The following is a 19939-nucleotide window of genomic DNA, read 5'->3' as shown; positions in this document are numbered from 1 at the left end:
TGTCTGAAGTTGGCTGCATGTTTTTTTGACACTTTGCTCTGCAGATGATAATGGCTGATATTTGCAGTTTTACTGAGCTAACAGCAGGAATGCTATGCAGAAAAGGCCCGGGTTTATCTTTTATTGCTCTAGGAGCCAAGGTCACTGACAAATTTCATACATCCCACAAGTGACAGGGTTTTATTTGCAGGAAGGGGTGGAAATAACAGGTAAGCCAAATAGACCAATGAGGCATTCCATGCCATCCACATCATACACAGTATAAAACTGGGAGATCATGAGGGTGTCACTCTCTTTGTCCATGGCCGGCATCTGAAGAAGACCCTGCCTGTTCTCCTGCCTACAATCCTGATCCCGGTTCCAGTCCGTGCATCACTCAATCCAGCTCCTGTCTACTGCCGAATGCAGTCCAGGACTCTAGGATTTCCCAGCACCTGCTCTGCAGCCTCGGGCATGATGCTGCACTATGCTGGGAAATTCAATATTGGGTTTGTATCTTTTGCATTATTTTCTCTCATTATTAGTAAAGTTTCTTTAACTTTCCAACTTGTAAGTCCCTCTCCCTTGTCCTCCTATTCCCCTTCAGTAGTGGGGAAGGTGAGGGTTAACAAATTATTAATTAAAGTCTGCCACACTTTATTGTTGCCCCGCAATAAATGCGGACACATTTATTCTTGCATAGAAAGCCAAATACCCAGAGACATGTTTCAGACAAGTTATCCCATCAGCAGTGCCCACTACTGCACAGAAACCACATTCAAGTCCAAGTGGAAAAGGAAGTTTCAAAATGCTTCCACATGCATTAAAACATCTTTTAAAACCTTTCAGTTTTTGCGTTCCGAGTCTTTAGAAATGGCGATTTCTTTATTAGGTTTGGTAGCTTCATCCATCAGTTCCTTCAGTTGCCCAATCTGTTCATCACGGAAGTCATTAAGTTTTTCTTCTGTGAGCTGGATTCCATACACAGTCTTTTCTCTCAAGTTTTGTTTGTCCTCATTAATTTGTTGCTGTATCAGTGCTGCGTAGTTCTAAAGAGGAAGGGATATAAAGGTCACCAAAATGACAAATGGAGGATTCAGGTCAACTTTTAATACCGTCTTACCGTAATAACATACTCTTAATCAACCTTCTACAACAGCCTATTAATCTACATCAAATGACAAAACCCCACACTTTTTATAACAAAGTTAAGACATTTCTAGTATCTACAGTCAGTTTTAAGTAGATGATAGTTTAAAATGTGTGTCCTATATGTACAGATTAATTTAATTCTGTCATATCATGTACCACTACTGAAAACAAAATATAACTACATAAATATATTTGACCTATAATTAAAACTCTTAAAATACATGTTTTCTATCTAGAAGGATATCAATAGGATTCACTTTCTAAACTGCTGTATCTGGAAAAGCGTTATTCTTGAAGAAATATATTAGAAAAAGCAATCTATAATTAGACACTATCCTACAGCCTTTCTGTCTAAACACTCTCTGCATTTCTGAGAACTGACCATTTGCACCAGCCCTGGACTGCTCCAAAGGCAGAAGGAATTCAGCAGCTGTGAGACTTCTGTTATTCTGCCAGTTTTAGAATAAATTAGTTAGTAAAATTAAAAGTTAGGACAGATACCTCCATATTGCATGCTCATTCCCTGAAGAAGACAAAGAAATATAACCCCCTTTCTGTATTGCCCTGAACATAGGTAAGTTTTTTCGAACTTTCCTTCAATCCCATTGTAACAGAAGGCATTTAGACCATGTTTATTTAAATAACAGTATTTATGTCAGTGGACAGGCAGAACTGTCAGTACGTACGACATCCATACCAGGCTGAGCGCCATTATAAGGCAAAACCTCTCAAGGCAGATACGCAACTGGCCAACAGCTCACACCAGTAATGCGGGCATAGCTGGGAAACGGCTTTCCCACTGCTTTGGAGAGATCTTTGACCATTAGAAAAGTTACAACACTCAAGGGTTTTGCAAGGACGGCAGTTCTGCAAAAGTAATTTGGCTGTTGGTGCTACCCCTGAGGCTGCTGCGTTCAAAGCCCATCCGTGGGGTCCTGCCCCTTCCTCGGCTCCCCGGTCCAGCCCCATCCCGCTGCAGTCGCTCTCCGACACGTCACCATGAGGGAATTTGTCAAAATCCTCATGGCGTGTGAACCTACTCAGATGTTTAAAAGTTAAGCACATGTTCAAACACCGGGTTGGGAGCTCACGTTTTTCTTTTTCTTAAGTGGAACTTAAAAAACAAACTACACAATTAAGAAATTAATTTCAAACATTAATTGCTGTTGGAAAAAAAAAAAACACAAAACAGGCTTCTCTCCTATTTAGTAAGGTATCCTTTAAAGTATCCTTAAAGTTTCAAGCACAACTTAGAATATAGCATAAAAAATGGAACTAAAAAAACTGTAATGGTAATACCTTTTTTTTTTTTTCTTAATAAAGGATTAAGTATCAGGAATATTCAAAACCATGGGATTTTGGCAATGAGACATAAGCATGATTTTAATTTCAAATTTTCAGCTGAAAGGAGCCTCATTTTTGAATACTGAATTGTTAATCCAGTTACCAAAGTTACTAAAGCCACTACTTCAGCTGTACGTCTAATAATTCCTGAGAAGTAGATAAAAAGGAAGAATGTTATTCATAAGCATGTGATAAATTTGAAAATCACTACATTAACTAACATAAATACACTATGCTGTTTATGTACCATGTCAAGCCTCACTAAAGTCAGCAGCCCTGCTGCAAAGCTTAATTCCTGGCTCTTTAAAGAAAACAGATAGATAAAACAAAGCAGGTCAAACAACAGTAAAATCTTATTCATACAGACTCTGAACTAAACCAATTCCTCATTTCTGTAGTGGTAGAACTTTGTGTTAAAGTTACCTAATAAGAAAAGTAACAGTTTCATAATACTGAGGTTCTTCCCCACATCATCTCTGCCCTTTCTACATTAAATACACATTCAAAAACAGTGACATTACAGTTAATCCCTACAGTAATTCTACATCTCTGTGATATTATTTTATGGTAGAGTTGGTCCAATATTTAGGAGGAAATAAATACCGTTTTTTTCCTGATGACTGAGTATATCAAACAGTAACAATAAGGTAAAAAATTCTAATGGGTTCAAAAGTCTTCAGCTTTGTGATCCACAGGATTTCTCACCAAGGCAGACAGACAAATGTGATCTCTGAAGCTGTCAGCAGGCAAGTAACACACCGACATGTTACACATCAACTATTCCACCTCATTCTATCTCCAAATTTCTGCACAGAACAATCCGGTCAGTATTGGCTCCAGACTCCAAAAAATAAATTCGCATTACACTAAACAACAACATTCAAAGCTTATAATTCAGAAACAATACTGAAAGCAAGCAATGCGAAACTCTCCACATCTCATCAAGAGACCTGACTAAATGTCCAAGCCCGAGATCCCTTCCATGCAATGTCCCACCAGGGCAGGTTCCACAGTGGGAGAAAAGTCCTTCCCTTCACTAATGACCAACCACCTGGGAGCAGCCAGGGGCTCCAGCGCATTGGCATAACTGTTGTCTGTTTAAAGACTGGTTACAATTTTACAAACTTTGTTGACTAGAAGATCATCTTTTTTTTAATTAAAAAAAAAAAAAAAAAAAATCAAATTAAAGACTGGTAGAGTCTGCAATATTATTTCGGTTTTCAGTCTAGCATCAAATCATCACATTTCACAAAGCATCAGTGTTAAAGAAGTGATGGTCCTCGACAAAGCCACAACGCCCACAGCACCCTGCATCTGAACGCGCAGCGCTGGACGGTGCTTCTCCCTCCCCGCTGCCAGGTGTTCTGCTCTGCAGCACTCCAGCGGGCTCCCATCTGGACGTGTCACCGCTGGCTCTTTTCCCCCCATTCGTTTTCTAGCTGAACAAATGTTTTGTACATGCCAGAAAGCCTCAACAGTCATGGTTTCACATCGATTTGCAATGTGAACAAAAATTCAAAATTAGACCCTGAAAACATGCTGGGTCTTGGTTGGCTTACGACAGAAAACTTCATTTTACCAAAAGGCAGTGATGCACCAAAGAAAATACATTTCAGCCTTTACAAAAGCACTGAAAAAAGATCAACTATATGGCATACCTCATTTTCTCTGCCTGTGATGCCAGATGACGAACTAACAAAGCTTGAGATATTTAAGTGTTTAACACCTTACTGTTCCCTCAGAAATTCATACTGTTATTAAGTGATCAGTGATTTGTGGAAAGATACTACATCATTTGCTGGTACACAGTTCTGTAATTTAAGGTTCAGCTTCTATACAGGAAACATGCAATTTTGCCAACTGCACACGAACTTTTAATACATTGAACTCTGAAGTTCAGTAATAGGTTTAAAAGCATAATTTAAAAAAAAAAACAAGAAATCACGCTAACGGTTGTTCCTTCAACAATATACCTTTGGTCACAAAATATGATGAGCACAGTCCCTCTCAGGCAATAAGGAGAAGCAGCATGTTTGTGTATGCTTTAGTTTTCATTATAACTTAATAGATGCAGAATTCAACTATTTCCTGGTGTCATCTTCCCTACCAGAAGAACTGAAACAAGCCCTCTGCTTTACTTCTGCCTCTCAATTTATTTTACATACAACCACAACTTCCAAATATAACAAAACTCCTTTGTCAGTCATGACAGCAATCCCTGGCAGATTTCTCAAGGGCATCTTATTCCACACTCTGCTCACAGAACCCCAGACAGGAGACAAGTAAAGCTGTGGCCTGGTAGAGCCCGGCTCAGCGCACACAAGGGCGGCAGAGGCAGACAGGTGCGCTCCTCACTTGCACAGATGGTCAAGGGTGGCAGGTCAGCCAGGGACAACCTCTGCACCTCAGGTGTTCTTAGGCTGGTTGGTTCTTTCTTTGTACATAGCTCTTACTACAATGATGCTCTGCCTGCACCAAATGTACACTATCTGGGCATCTACAAAAAAACAAACAAAAACCAAAACACCAGCTGAGTACTAAAAGCCTTTGCCCCTTATACATGACCACCAGCAGAAACAAAGAGGATCAGAATCAAGGCCAAGTCAAGATAACCTCTCCTGACCATTTACCATCAAAAGATGGCTGACTTATCCAGTACCCAACCATGGCATGCTGGCCATCCACACCACAGACGGTCTCAGAGCCCCACTCCTCCCAGTACCCAGCCCAGTCTTAACAGAGATTAACAGTCTGAGGTGCAGACTGGGCAGCTCCCTGCATCACCAACCTCAGAGACACCCCAAAACTCTCCGTATCACCAATGCAGGGAAGACGATGCCCCACCTCAACGCACTGGTGCTCTCCTTAGAGGTGCTGGTTCTGCCCAGAGATCACATTGGTATCTATAGCATGGAAGTTGAATCTGGCCATTAGGCTCTCTTAAAATCCTCTAACATGATTAAATACTTGAACCTCCAAGTGATTTTTACAAAAAAACAGAAGGTATTTGCTGTAGTCCAGGGGTAGCTACTCCTACATTTACACAGTCCTACAATTACATTTAGCCATTTGAAGGCAATTGTAAGCTGATGTGGCCCCCGGTAAAATGAGTTTGACATCCCTGCTGTAGTCAATTACCAGAGTTTTTTCTTTAAATTCAATAACTGAACCAAATAGTTTTCTTCTGCTCTCTGATTCATAAGCATTGGCAAAATGCACAAACTATCAGAAGGGCAAGAGGATAGGTGGCACCTGAGGTTTTAAAATGCCACACATTACAGAAAGGGTGTCAGACTGGTTTTCAAAGACTAAATACAAAAATAAAAGCAAAATCCACACAACCAAAAGCCTCACTCCCTGACTGTTAGATGTATAGACTGCTCCCTGGTACAGTGCATGCTGACAAACCTTTATCTCATATGTGAATATAAAATGATGAGAAACATGATCTAATTGCAAGATTAAATGGGTTAGGAGCCTATCTGCCCATTTTCATTGGGAAGAACAGTAATCATCATTTCTATTTCCTTTGGCATCCTCCTCACAATGTACAATACTATTAATACATTTTAGACAATCACTCCAAAAATCTCTGTAAGTTTCATTTAAATAGAAAAAGTGAGGATAGAGGTCTCTTCACAGTAACTACCTGTACAATTCACTTTCTTGCCAGATTTCCAGGTTTTCTCTTTAAAAAGGCCCATAGTTTTAACCTCCCTTACACAGTTAAAGTCAGCGTCTTCATCCATTCCAAAAGACGAGCTTCACATGCAGTCGAAGTAATTATAACACTGATAAGCAACAACATTACCTGGGGCCAGATCAGAAGCTGCTACTCTGAGATGTGTTAAACAAACACGGCAGTCAGGCACTGAAAAACACCATCAAATTCTTCTAAATTTATTTTCTCAGGGTGACAAAAAACCCCCACAAGTTTGGCCTGACAGACCGCCCCCCTCGCTCCCTGGAAGTTAACTTAGAATTGGAGTATTTCAAACCCTACTTCTTCTAGGAGCAAAATCAAACACATGCTGCTAGGACGGCAGCACGAAGAAATGCCTGTGAAGGAACAGCACAGCAACGAACAACCTGTTCTGATCACTGTGCAGAGATTTGTTGAATGAATTGCTTTATGCACGTTCAGCCAGAAATCTGCAACTGATTTACTCTATTTTTTACTATAAAACTGTTCTGTTTGTTAAACTGAGTATCAGCAAAAGATAAAGTCTTTATAGAAGTGGTTTTTAAATGGGAGATACACCTCATGAAATTCCAGAGCATCTTTATATATTTAACTGAACCTGTAAGTATAGTTGGAAGTGTAATAACAAACCAAGGAAAACAGACAATTTCAGTGGATATTTTTATACACTGATACGTTAAGCCATAACAACTTACACTTCATCCTATAAAGCAACTTGAAATAGCTCATAAGCATTTTTAAAATTGCATAAAATACAATTACTGTCAAATAAATTACCTAATCTGAATAAAAAGCTATGTGAAGTCACACATACTCTAACAGGAAAGTGCATTATCAGACAATTTCAAACCACATTTGTTTTTGCAAAGGACACACCATGATCACTTAAAAAAACCTGTCAATATACTATAAAGGGTGGTGAGTAAACCTTCCTCCTGCTTTTGAAAGTGCTCATCAAATGGTATTTGAATGACACCAGCTAATGATGTATGGCTGGCATTATCAGAGTTTCTTAAGTGGAAAATTAAACTTGTAACTGCTGGGAAAAGGGCAACAGAATGTAGACAGGAATTTCACTTTGATGTACCCAGCACAGCAGAGGACCAGCTCCTACTGCAAGTCCTGACAGAAGGTGAAAAAACAACTTGCTCTTCTGGCATTTAAATCACCTGAGCATCCATCACACATGTAACAACAAACCGGAGGCAACTCTCAGCAAAAGGAACTTGCACAAACATTCAGAACTGGCTTAACACCGTTCCTATCAAAAGTCTGAAGGATACAGGGCGAGTGGTTATTGCTGAGTGGCTTTGCGGGGGAAAAAAAATAAAATAAAATAAAAATTCTTGACTGTTAGTGTGAGCACAAGAGGGAAATCTCAAGGATTATTCTCTTTCTGAAAATGCTACAGTACTTTACATGTAAGCCTGGAAAACACCATCATCCAAAAGGTATTTGGCCAAACATTTCACCCACAGACACTCCAGCTCCAGTGCAGCAGACAGCGCTCACATTGCGAGACAACAGTAAGGCCCCTAAAACAACACTGTGCTCCAAGTAAATAAAGCACTACAAACAAGCTGATCATCATAAAATTATGGCTAGTCTATGAATTTAACAGGCATATATAGAAAAAATCTAGTGACAAGATTATTTATTATAAAAACCAATGTTTTCCCTCATGTTTTCTTGTTCTAGCATCTCCTTCATTACCAATGTCACAGCACAGAATCTGTGAACAAAATGTTTACTGTCTACTAAGAGAGGCAGAGTTGTGCAAAGTAACACCAAGTTTTCTGGTTTCAAAAGCAGGGAGATTTTGCAGCATGGACAGGTGACAGAAAGCCACAGAACAGCCCTTCAGCGGGTGGTCCGCGCTACAGCGGCCACAGCTGCGAAGCTGGAGACCTGAGACGGCGCTGCAGCAGCAAAGGTACCTGAGGTATGAAATAACATTCTAATCCGCCTTCAATTCACTCACAAACCTCTGTCACTCAAATTAAACACACTGTAAACTCAAGTTGTTTGGCTTGAGTGAAGCACCACGGTTGCTAATGGATGGGATACCAGTCACTGTGCTACAGACTACAGATTTAATTAGCTGTTTTGTTGTATGATTTACTTATATTTCATGAGAGCAATTTGGTTATAAATGCCGCTTTTCTAAGAGCTGTTTACTATCTTCTGACAGCTCTTAGACATAAAGAATAAGATGTTTTACACAAGCTAAAAATCTGCCATTTCTTTTACACGTCAAACTTCAGCCACCCTTGATATTTTCTGTTAATAATAGAAAGGTTCAGTGGAACTAAAGTTAGGATGTAATGTGTTAAACAGGTACATTTTATTCAGACGTTTGCTATGCATAAAAACGTGAACACTTAAAAAACAGACTGAGTAGCTTATATGACCAGTCATAAGTCACTAAGTTGAAAGTTTAAGCACATATGAGAAAGAATCAAAAAGGGCATCAGAAAGTGTGCCTTATTTTTATTAAAGCTGCAACACTGCTCACTCTATTTCAAAAAGAAAAAAAATAAAGCGTGATTTTATACAAATTTTTGAGAACTTCAGGTTATGTGAAAGAACATAACCAAAATTTTAAAAGGAATTTTTTCTAACCCAGCAACAGTAAAACTTGCATTCCTGCTAGGATGAGATCCCTGCTCATCCCCTGTGCATCACCATCTCTTCAACAGGGTAGTCAAGCAATCCCTGAAGGGAAAAAAAACCCACAATACCAAGAACCTAACAGAGTGGGGCTGAACCACTGCCCCTGCCTCTCTGCTGAGGCAGCCACCCCAGTGGCACGCCACAAAGGGAAGGAAAAACAGGGACTGCAGAGCAGCACACAGAGTCCATTTAAGCACAAATGCAACACACAAAAAGTTCAAAAAATGACACAGTTTGACAGAGGCCAAACCGGTTCCTCACGTACCCTTCAAGGCCATGAGTGTGGAGAACCCATCTCACTGAAGAATGCATCTCCCACCCCCAAAGAAAAACAACGCAAGCGAAAAAAAACCCTTTTCTAGCAAATATACCCACTTGTAATTAATGAGGAGCTCTAAAAATGAGTTGTGTGAAGAGCAGCTTGGATAAGCTATTTTGTATTTCAGTCCAATATTAGACGGAAGAGTTTGTAGAGGCCATTTCAAGCCAAAGAGACAGTCTAACACTTGCGATGGGATTGTCTACATTTAAATGTTACGTGTCTAACTGCAGCAAGGGACGCAGGTTGGCTTCGTGCTGTGCGTCACAAACTTCTGTCTTAAAGATGAGGTGATGACTGGACACACTGTCCTCCAGAGATGCGGGTCTCATCACTGCAAAAGCAACGACGTGTGTCTCTCTCCCTCACTGGAGATGACTGGATTCAATCAACTTCCTTCCTTTCTTATGGTAAATGGGAATTGTTCATTAGTTTGGGGGTTGTTTTTTGTTTTGTTGGGGTTTTTTAATTACAAAAGGCAATAAAAATACCATTTCTCTTCAAATGAATCCATAATCTCTCCCCTAGAGCTTGTTTTACCTTTGGGTAACCCTGCTGAAGTCAGACTTGGCAACAGTGCAGTTCCTTTTTATCCTTAGAAAACTTTGAATTATGCGGTATTTTAATTTCTGAGGATGGAAAACCATGTCACCATTTCTAATTACAATGCATAGAAGTAAAACAGATTTCTCCAGGACAAAGTCAGTGGTTCGTAAAAAATGGGTACAACCAGACTCAAAGTTTTAGAGAAGTTAATCTGAAAGAATAAGCCAAGAGAACTTTAACAACATTATGCTTTTCCAGGAGATTCAGGAAGGATGCTAGAATATGTGATTATCGACCAAATTTCAGGGTAGTGACCACAGTAACATAATGATGCACACACTGCAAATATACAGAACTGTTACCATATAAGGGGTTTGGGTTTTGGGAGGAGAGAATGAAAAATCGTTCAGCTAAAATGGAGCCAGGGAATATAATTATGTAATACTTAGTAATCAGCAAGGAGAATTATTATTTGATCAGGAAGGTATAAATGGACTACTTTTTTTAACACAGTTTAGTAATATCATTAAACTGGAAGAAATGACATTTATTTAGAGGAATGTTAAAAAAAAAAAGCTTCATGACTAACTCAGCTTTGCTTGTAGCTTAAATAACGTGTTATTTTAATGTCCTTTTTTCATGTAAGACTTATGAGATCATATTTTGAGGTGAAATTGGGAAGTTTGTGGCCTGACCATCAAGGTAAACATATGTCAATGCTATTATGTCCAAAACAGAGCACAACAGCTTGACAGAATCTCAGAGTGACTTTATTGTCATTTGTGGAAAAACAAGCATCAGTACTGTACATCAGGGCCAAAATCTAGGTCACTAAAAGCTTCTTGCACCAACTGGTAGCAACCATAGTCTTTAAGATCCTCTCAACTTATGTTAATAAGCTTCATCTCAGACCTTAAATAGAAAGCTTGAGCTTGCTTTAGTGAAGAAGGGAAAAAAAATCAGAACATACTTGAAGGAAAAACAACATTTCAGAAAAAATAAAATGACCAATCAAGTTTTGAAAAGAGACATCGACCTAAAATGTAGAAACGGGTCAGGAGAAAGAGGTGGGAAGTAGAATGAAAGAGATGGTCATGCAAATGGGTTCCAACGACTCAACAAGATCCTGTCATGGCCCTCTCCCCTTGGACAGGCTGTATCACTCAAAGTGTGAGCTCCACCAAAAAACATACTTATTCTATGAAAAAATTTAAAAAGAATCTTCTCTGAAGCACATATCAGTGTTTGAGAGCATTTTAAATTGGTACTGGAGACAAAAACACTGGTAAGAGAAATATATTTAAAAAAACCCATTTGAACTTACTATAGTTAATAATTTAAGAACAAAACATGGCTAATTATTCAGTCTGGACCTTTATCTGTAAAAATTATAACAAAATTACACTGTTACTAATAACAAACTTTAAGATTGCTGTGACTGGACAAATAAACTACAGACCAGAAAAGTAAAACTTCCTTCAAGAACATTATTTCATATTTTCATACATATCCTAATAAATCCTCAGCAATTTGGAAGACGGTTATTTCTTGACTCATTTTCTGTTTTGCTTTGATATTTTATGCTGTGCCTGGCAGCTCTCTGGCTAATAAAAAGCTGTCCTGTGCACTTCTGTCTACTGCTGATGTTTTGTCTGGCAAACAGTATGCCACAATCTCACCGAATGTTCAAGGGTTTTTCACATGCTGTTAATTTAAAGCAGGGCAAGGGAAAAAACTGGAAGTGATAGTTCAATTTTAGGAACTTATTCAACACATCAGTTATACAGTAATGTTTCTATTTAAATATTAAGCTAGGATATCTTGGCAAAGTGCTTCACTGCAGATAATTCTCTGACAAATATAAACACTAAGTACCGGCATTTTACCTTAGAAAACGTAAAGACTGTTTCAGCACCATAATCACGCAACTATAATTAAAGCACACAATGCAAACATCACTTATAGACTCCCATATCAATTCTTTAAATAGACAACAAGCATCTTAAATTTGCAGTTATTTCTTCTTTCACTATTACTTCCAGATTTCCAAGGAAGACAATGATTTCACATATAGATATTCACAAAAGGAAAATAAAACCTGTTTCCAAGACAACCACATTAGTTTCTAGACTGCTAGATACTAAGAACATGCAAAAGATCACATATCCCAGGTGATGACACTTAGAAGACTTTCCACGCATGTTCTTTTACTCAATTTATAGCCAATGAAGCATGTTAAGTGTACATACATATTAAAAAAAAGACTCAGTATTCTTATTTCTCCATTACTCACATTCCTATATGCTCATTAGATCTAAAGCCTTAAACTAACACATTAATAAAGAAAACCTCAAGTATAAACAAAAATTTAATCCACTAATAGGCATCTTGCATTGATTTCCCTGACACCACAAATAACCTTTCTGCTGAGGGGGCACTGAATTTTTTACTTTAATGGACCTGTAGAAGAATAATGTGCTTGAATGAATTAAGTAAAAAGTCATGGGCGATATTTGATAAACAGACCAGAAGGTCATTAGTGTAAAAGTCAGATCCATCCCTCAGGACAAACAGTTTCAAGTGAACAAATTCTACATTTCCTGTTCCAATGCAATACATGGGATACTAATTTAGCCACAGAAAACACTGAGTCAAAGGCTGATTTTCTTGGCCAGTCTTCCCATGGTCCCCCTAGTAACAGGGAGGAAAGACAAGCCCTACCTGGGTGCCTGTGGAGGCATTTAAAACAGACAAGCAAGGAGCCATTTAAGTTTATCTACCTGTTTCTTCAACATGGCACAAGCATTTTGAGGTGTGCTCTTCACAGAGCACTACATGGGAAACTGGCCATCAATAGAAGCAAATTAAAAAATACTGCCACAGGTGAATTCTTATAGGAGTGTTACTTAGATAAATACGGCATTCAGTATGGTACTTTCAAAAATCCTACTCTATAGAAATAACTCAGCGTATTTAACCGCAATCACTTCAGTCCTTTTAATTAGCAGCAATAAGGCATCTCTATGAAAATAAATGCATACTGATGTAACTGAAGTTTTCCTTCAGACAACTAAAAACACACTGGTTTATATTTGTAAACTCACTCTATGGAAAGAAGGCTTATTACTGCAATTAACATGTACTTCATAGCACTTAATAAAAGGAGAAAAACATCAACTCTCTGCTATAACCCAGTGCAAATTTTTAAAGTTCTTGATGTTGCAGCAAAAGTTCCCACTCTAAATATAATTTTAAAATTGTGGTGCTATTTTAACAGTTTCAAAAAAAAACTCTAAACCTACAAATCTGTGTATCTTACTAAGGATTTTTAACTTGCAGATTTTATACAATCCCTGAACTACTTCAGAAGTAGCCGCAGAATTGAAGACAACAAATGTGTCATCAGTTCGTTCAAGAGGTGCTATAAAGGAGTACTCATCTCTACTGACTACATCAGTGCACCCAAATCTGAAAAACCCCAAAACTTCCATAATCATTTGCAAGTCACTTTATCCAACAGCTCTGACATTTAAGAGGATTTTCATAGCGTCTGTCACAATGCAGCAAGTATGTGCTGGTCTGTCACAGAAGACTGAAGGGATTAAGTACAGAAGGAGAAAGGAAAATTCACTGATCTGCTGAACAAATTTCAAAATTCAATAAAGGACTGTAGAGACAGATAATTTGAAAGCACTTCTGAAAAAATGCCATAAAATATTCTGTACTGTGCTTAGGAAGATCAAATACAGATCAAATTCAAGACTAAACACATTCTCTTGTAATCTCTATACAACAAATATTTCAAAATTAACTCACCTAAATCTTGTTCTATTCCTTCTTTTTTGTTTCTGCTACTGCAGGAGGTTTTCCAGCTATTAAAGGGGACTTGCTTTGAATTAGCAAATGAGAGGGAAAACAGGGTAGGGGAGTAATAAAGGGTTAGAAATCAAGTAAGTCAAATAGTTTAGTGCTGCGCATACTTCATCTTGAAATGAACACCTAGTTAACAAAAACTTGAGCTTTCGCAACAAAAATCCAGACTGCCTACTTATTTGTAAAACTTCTCACCCATCTAGAACATCTCCCCTTTTCTCTGTACAACCAGAGGCTGTCCAGTCCCAAGCAAAAATACATGTTGAACAGGAATGCAATTTAATTTACCTCAATAATTCAAAGGAAAGCATCTTAAAAAGAGCATGAAAACAGCCAGGAAAATATCGAGGCAACCTATCAGAAACGCAAACGCACCACATTAAGAAGTGTGAAGCCCACTTAGCTCTGTGCCCTGGCTGCCAACCTCCCAGGTGCTTTCACAACTGAGTACCATGGTCTTCATCTATGGGTAAAGCACAAACGTTTGGAGCAGAGGCAGCCTGCCTGCAGAGAAGATAGCAAGAATGGCAAGCGTAGCATATTAATTCTATTTGTACGTCAAAAAACTTTGAGGTAAACTACCTCTGCTCTGAGTTAAATGGTACCATTTAATCACTTTGGTACGGTACATCCGCTCTGATGTTCTCTCCACACTAATACAATGATACTTTTATCATTAGCATCAATGTCGAACTGCTGAACTGTTTGTTTATACCGTATTAAGAAACAAAACCTTCTTCTACTGTATATGAGCAAGCAGAGTTTTCTAACTGACTACACAAAAAATTTTAGAAAAATCTCTGCCTGCCATCCACTGATGATGCACATAAATAGGCTGCTCCAAGGTTTCTACCACTCAGGGAACACCAAAACTACTCAAGACGTTTCATTTATGTTTCAAGACTTCTCAACACTAAGGAATTATCTCAACTTACATTTGCACAGCTTTAAAACTACTCTGGAGTTGCTTAAAGTAATACAATGCTATACAAACAATAAAACTTGAATTATTATTGAGGTTTTTTTTATACATCTTAATGAATTTTGCTTGCTAGCAAAGAAAAATATGGAAAAGAAAGCCTCATGTACATCTGTCCACAAATAGGCAGTTACATGAGAATCACCTATGACTTCTCACACTCCACTCTGTAGGATAGCTTATAGAGCTACCTATTTAAGGTAGACTCCCAAGTAAGCTACTCTACTTCTTAATTTAGTCACAGGATTCACTATAGAGTTAGGCCAAGATAGTAAACGGGAAAAAACTCTCAGTAAGTTGCCTGAAGATACTAGCAGAATAATCTTGAATAACGTCTACATCACCTACCACCCAGCAATGCTTCCCCTTGAACTACACTGATGATAAATTACAGGGTCTTCATGAGAAGGGGTTTATATCAGTCTTAAGGGGTGGTGAATATTAGCATGCTTTGCTATCCTCCAGAATGTTTCACGTGCCTGAAAAAAATCATGCTCGCTAAATGGAGGGGGGGGGAAAAAAAAAAAAAAAAAAAAAAAAAAAAAAAAAAAAAAAGAAGAAGAAGAAGAATTCTCCAGGTAACATCACTCCCATTGCTTTTGTGAAGCCACCAGTTCAGGGGGGGACTTAGACTAGTCAAACTAAACCTGTTCAGTGACGTAGTGGGAGCTCCTCCCACTCCCCAGTACCATGCAGATGTGGCAGGTGAGCACAGGACGCAGCTGTGGCAGGTCACAGCGCAGAACACTGGTCCGGCACAGGAAGGCATCAGATTGTGAAGGTCCCTCTGCCATCCCAGCATATGCCCCATTTCTGTCACAGTAAAGATGTGCAGACTAGAATAAACAGTTGCTTACACCATAAACCCACTTGTGCGCTGCTTGCTGAGCTGCCCCTGTGAGCCAGGCACTGCAGGCACCCGCACGGGCTGATCCCAGGGCCGGCACTGCCCCGGTGTCCTGACCACACTGCGCATCCCACTCACCCCAGCTCCCAGGGGATCTCCCCCCACCAGCGCCTGCACTACAGAAAATTCAACCGTAAAATCCACCTGCAGTTAGAGTGCTGGGCTAGCCTTTACTCTTGCACTAGAAAAACAGAACAAAACATAACTAATCTTCCCTGTCCGAAAACATAACAGTTTAACATTAATCTATAATTTCTTAAAAGAGGAAAGCACCAAAAACAAGACAGTACACCAACGGAGGGGGGGAAGCAATGGGATCATTTGTATTCTACTGTATTTATTTTTTATGAGAAAAATACAGCAGATCTCATCTTCACAGAAGTGCTTGCTATATCCACTATAGCAGTGATTTTACAAATCACAGCTTTGCAAAACATCTTCCTTTGCAGAACCCAGCTCAGTAACGCTTTCTGTCATCGGGTGGGTGAAGAATTTCCCTCGGAAAGTTCTGCCATAATTGCCATCAAAATTATCATACCTATTTGAAATATCTTTAGGATCCTACCTTCCCTCAGAAACGCTGCCTACAAGCAATCTAATCACAAATGCAAACAAGCAAAAAGTCCCATTACTTGGGAAAAAGCAAACCTTCAGCAAGTAACTTGCCAGTGATGTATCACCGTACCAAAAGCTTAAATCAACAAATGGGGTATGCTAAATAGTACAAGAGGTCACACAACAAAGCTGAACATCTGAAGGTGAAAAAAAGACAAAGCCAAATAAAACAAAGTGCTCATTCACACTGCAATTAAATCCAGTACACACTGTTGCATGCTTTCTGCTAGACTACTAAATAAATTCAAGTGAAGCAATATTAGATACCAATCCAGCTAATGCATCTGAAAATTCTAATGCCATGAAAGACTGGAACTGTGTCTTTTGGATATCATGGAATTCATTTTCAAAAGAAAAATCTGCACAAATTTATTTGTATGCTTAATTTATTACTACCTATACTTTTTATTATGCATTAAAAGTGCATATTTGTGCAAATAAGTGCACAAACAATCCATTAAAATTAATACAATAAAAATTAATAACGATGTAGAGAGCACTCACACCAGTATAATACTGTTTTCCAAGCCCTTGCTAATTGCCATAAAAGTCTTTCCATCACAGTTACACTTCATACTGTCTAGTACACTAACCCTCATTTCAGCCACATATGTAATTTATATGGCTGACCTGTGTCTCAATATAAAATCAGATAAACTAAACTAAACTATACTAAACATCCTGTTGAAATGTAAACACACAGCCAACATGATACCTACATGGTTACATTTATATATACTAAATCATTTTTAGGCAAAACTCAATACAGTATGATTTTCAGTTCTTCAGGACATATTATTCTTGGATTGAAAACAAGTGATTAGATGTATCACAAAGGATACCAATGTGTGCCAGTGATTAAGTACTATCAGAGTACTCAGCACTTGCACTTCAGCACCATTTAGTTGTGAATGCTGATTTAAATTATGATTTTCAGACTTTTATCATTGCAATTACTCTTGCTTGAATACCAGAAAAACCGGGAATTTTCTCAGCTAATATTTGAAAATTATATTGTAAGTCAAATATTTTCTCCACATTCTCTACACCAAACAACAAAAATCACAAGGATTTGTGACCGGACAAGGCCCTTGCTCTGAGTAGGGGGCTCCAGGGGCCCCCTCCAGCCAGGGGTTTCCAGGCCACCTCTGCTTTAGTGCTCTACTCATTCAAAAGCCAAGATCAGTCCAAGTTATATTTTAATTACTTTTCCTAAGTAAAAAAGATTTAAAACACCATCTCAGGTTACCGGTAAGATCTGACATTATGTTTCAATGATTATCAGACTTGTGATTTTTTTTTTAATGTTCCAGTTCTGAATATATCGTATTCTAACAAAGTTCTTTTCTCCCAAAGGAAATGTATAAAAACAACTAAAGCAACTACTAATTTCATTAAGACAAGTTCACATACTTAAGAGAATAGTAGTAGAATATTATCATCACTCAAGAATCAGCTGATTTATTCAAACTTTATCAGAACACAAGCTTTTACTGAATGCATGCATAAGGTAGTTTCCATCCTTTCGTAACAAACACAGAACTTCATTAGCAGCAATTTCTAAGAAAATAAACAGACTGCATTTATTATTTTACTCACTAAATCAAAAGAATTGAAGTTTTAATTGTACATTATGCAAATGAAGAACAAAACCTCCTTTCCACTTGAAACACAATACAACACTATGCAACAGTATCCAAAAAATACCTGATCAAAATTTATAAGCAACACATCTTAAAGATACAGTTCACCAAATCAGGCTCAACAACAACAAAGCACAAATTAGAAATGCCGTAATACACAAACTCGCATTAACCAGAGATGACAGTAGCTCTAGTTCTTCCAAGGACCGCAGGGGCTGCCCTAAACCAGCCATTACCCATGCAAGTTTAACTGGGCTCCTTCAGGCCCCCTTCACACACACAACACCCTCTCATGGGCACTGCACACAATGAACTTCACAATGTCACAGTCTCATCTGCTATGGCCCGTGAGTTTAAACTTGACCCATGACTTTAAGAAGTGGGGCAGTAAAAGGGAATGATGAGAAAGTGTGCTTACCTTACCAATACAAAGAAAAAGTATGAATGACAGCTGAGGTACGTTCTCAAAAGGACACTGAAAGGGTTAATATCAGTGAACACTCTCACTGAATTGAAGCAGAAATTAAGTTTTAAAGAAATAGCAGTATTCAAATAACACATTTCAGATCTAGAATGCAGAGTAACAAGACACATGTCTGGCAATCCCTCCTGACTAGAAAGACAGAACTTTCTGTTCCTTTCAGGAATATATTTTCCACCTATTCAGAGCAGACTGTTCACAATTGCTGCTACACAAATGCAGCATCCAGCTTTGACATGCAATTTCATTAAGGCCTAGAGAGTCCCCCCTTATTTTACCAGACCAGTAATGCAATAGCACTAGAGAGTTCAGAACTTGTTTCTAATGGCTCAGGTCTGTGCACAGGTTCCAGAAGTGACAACTCTAGGAGAAAGTTAGATAAATCTAATGGTTTATGAGAATCTGATAATTCAAGAGAGAAAGAATCCAGAAAAACAAACAAACAAACAAAAAAACAAAACCAAAACACAAACACAAAACAAAACAAAAAAAACCACAGAAACCAAACCTTGCACTTAGCATCAGAGGAGTTAGAGCTCTGTCTGCATTAACAACTTAAAACAGTGCCAGGGAACGCTTGAAGAAGGCACCAGAGCTCAGCCACCTACCCTGGGAGCACGGTGCCACTGTCCCTGGCGCAGGTTTTGATGGAGGACAACCAGCTTTCTCCCGCACAGCTGCTAGACCCAGCCAGTGAGCTGGCACAGGTCGGGACTGCTCCCAGCAGGCAGTTTGGATGTGGCCACCCTGTTTCGCAGCAGGGACACGGGCTGTTCTGCTGCCACATCCAGGCCAGCGATTCAGACACAGCTTTAGTCCCACAGTGCTGGGGCCAAACAGTCAAACTAACAGATCCTACCACGCTCTGCAAGAGGTGTATTCCCAAGTCAAATGCTCATTCACACACTGCTTGGTTTTGGATCAGAATCTCCTCCATGATGTGCAGTTATTGCATTGGGACAGTTTTTTCTGAAACCTTGTCACTCAGCCTGTGAAAACTCCAGGTGGCAGAGTACACTGTCTGAAACGGATGAGATTTAGCACTATGTTATCAAGCAGAATTAATGCAAAGGTCTGCTTCCATGAAAACAGGTAAATTACTAAGTTCTTCACCTGCAAAATTCAAACTCCTTTCTTTTAACCAAAAAAGAACAAAGCAACAAAGCAACAAAAAGGAAAACCAGAAATCATGTTATTTAAAAAGTAACTTTAATTTACTTCTTGACTGACAGGACGATTATGTTTTTCCTAACAATGTAATTCCTTTCAGTTACAGTGATGGTACCGAACTGTCCATGAATCAGACCACCATGCTAGTGCTGCCCATGGAATTCCTTCTCACTGGTCAATCAGCAGCAGAACTAATGAAAAAAACCCCACAGCTATACAAGATCTCATCTTTATAAACCACTAAGGTCATAATATATGTCTGTTATTTCATTACAGCTCTTCACATCATGGATCGCTTAAATAAATTCTTACAATTACTAGCTGTAATGGATGTTACAAAGCTCACTAGCGTGCTCCACTGCAAACAATCAACTGAAATTAAAAATTCAGGAGGCCCAGAAAACAACTGAATATCATGACTTGCTGCACAATGCTTAGAATTAAATCTAAGGTAAGTCAAATTTAAACTACTGTAAATGAAGTACATACATAGAACAAGTAATTTCAACGTGAACCAAAATATCCTTAATTCTGGAGCATCCTGCTTGCACCACA

The 19939-nt window shown here is 38.7% G+C and overlaps 1 protein-coding gene across 6 annotated transcripts in view; it reads right to left on the bottom strand.

Annotated features, from left to right (window-relative positions):
* Positions 1-19939, bottom strand: part of SDHAF3 (succinate dehydrogenase complex assembly factor 3) — an 88322-nt gene that overhangs the window by 56077 nt on the left and 12306 nt on the right. For 2 of the 6 annotated variants that reach the window (XR_010470031.1, XM_065051135.1), the window contains exon 2: positions 636-1028. The exons of the other annotated variants lie outside the window; for them this stretch is intronic. Coding sequence is in view for 1 of the 2 variants with exons in the window: in XM_065051135.1 (XP_064907207.1) it covers positions 825-1028 (204 nt within the window). In the remaining variant the exon portion in view is untranslated. Of the gene's footprint in view, positions 1-635; positions 1029-19939 lie in introns of those variants that run through there. 6 annotated transcript variants of the gene reach the window in all.

Source organism: Columba livia, chromosome 2 (genome assembly GCF_036013475.1).
Source record: "Columba livia isolate bColLiv1 breed racing homer chromosome 2, bColLiv1.pat.W.v2, whole genome shotgun sequence".
NCBI lineage: Eukaryota > Metazoa > Chordata > Aves > Columbiformes > Columbidae > Columba > Columba livia.
The sequence above is the reverse complement of the archived record's forward strand: the minus strand, read 5'-3'. Positions and strand labels throughout refer to the sequence as shown.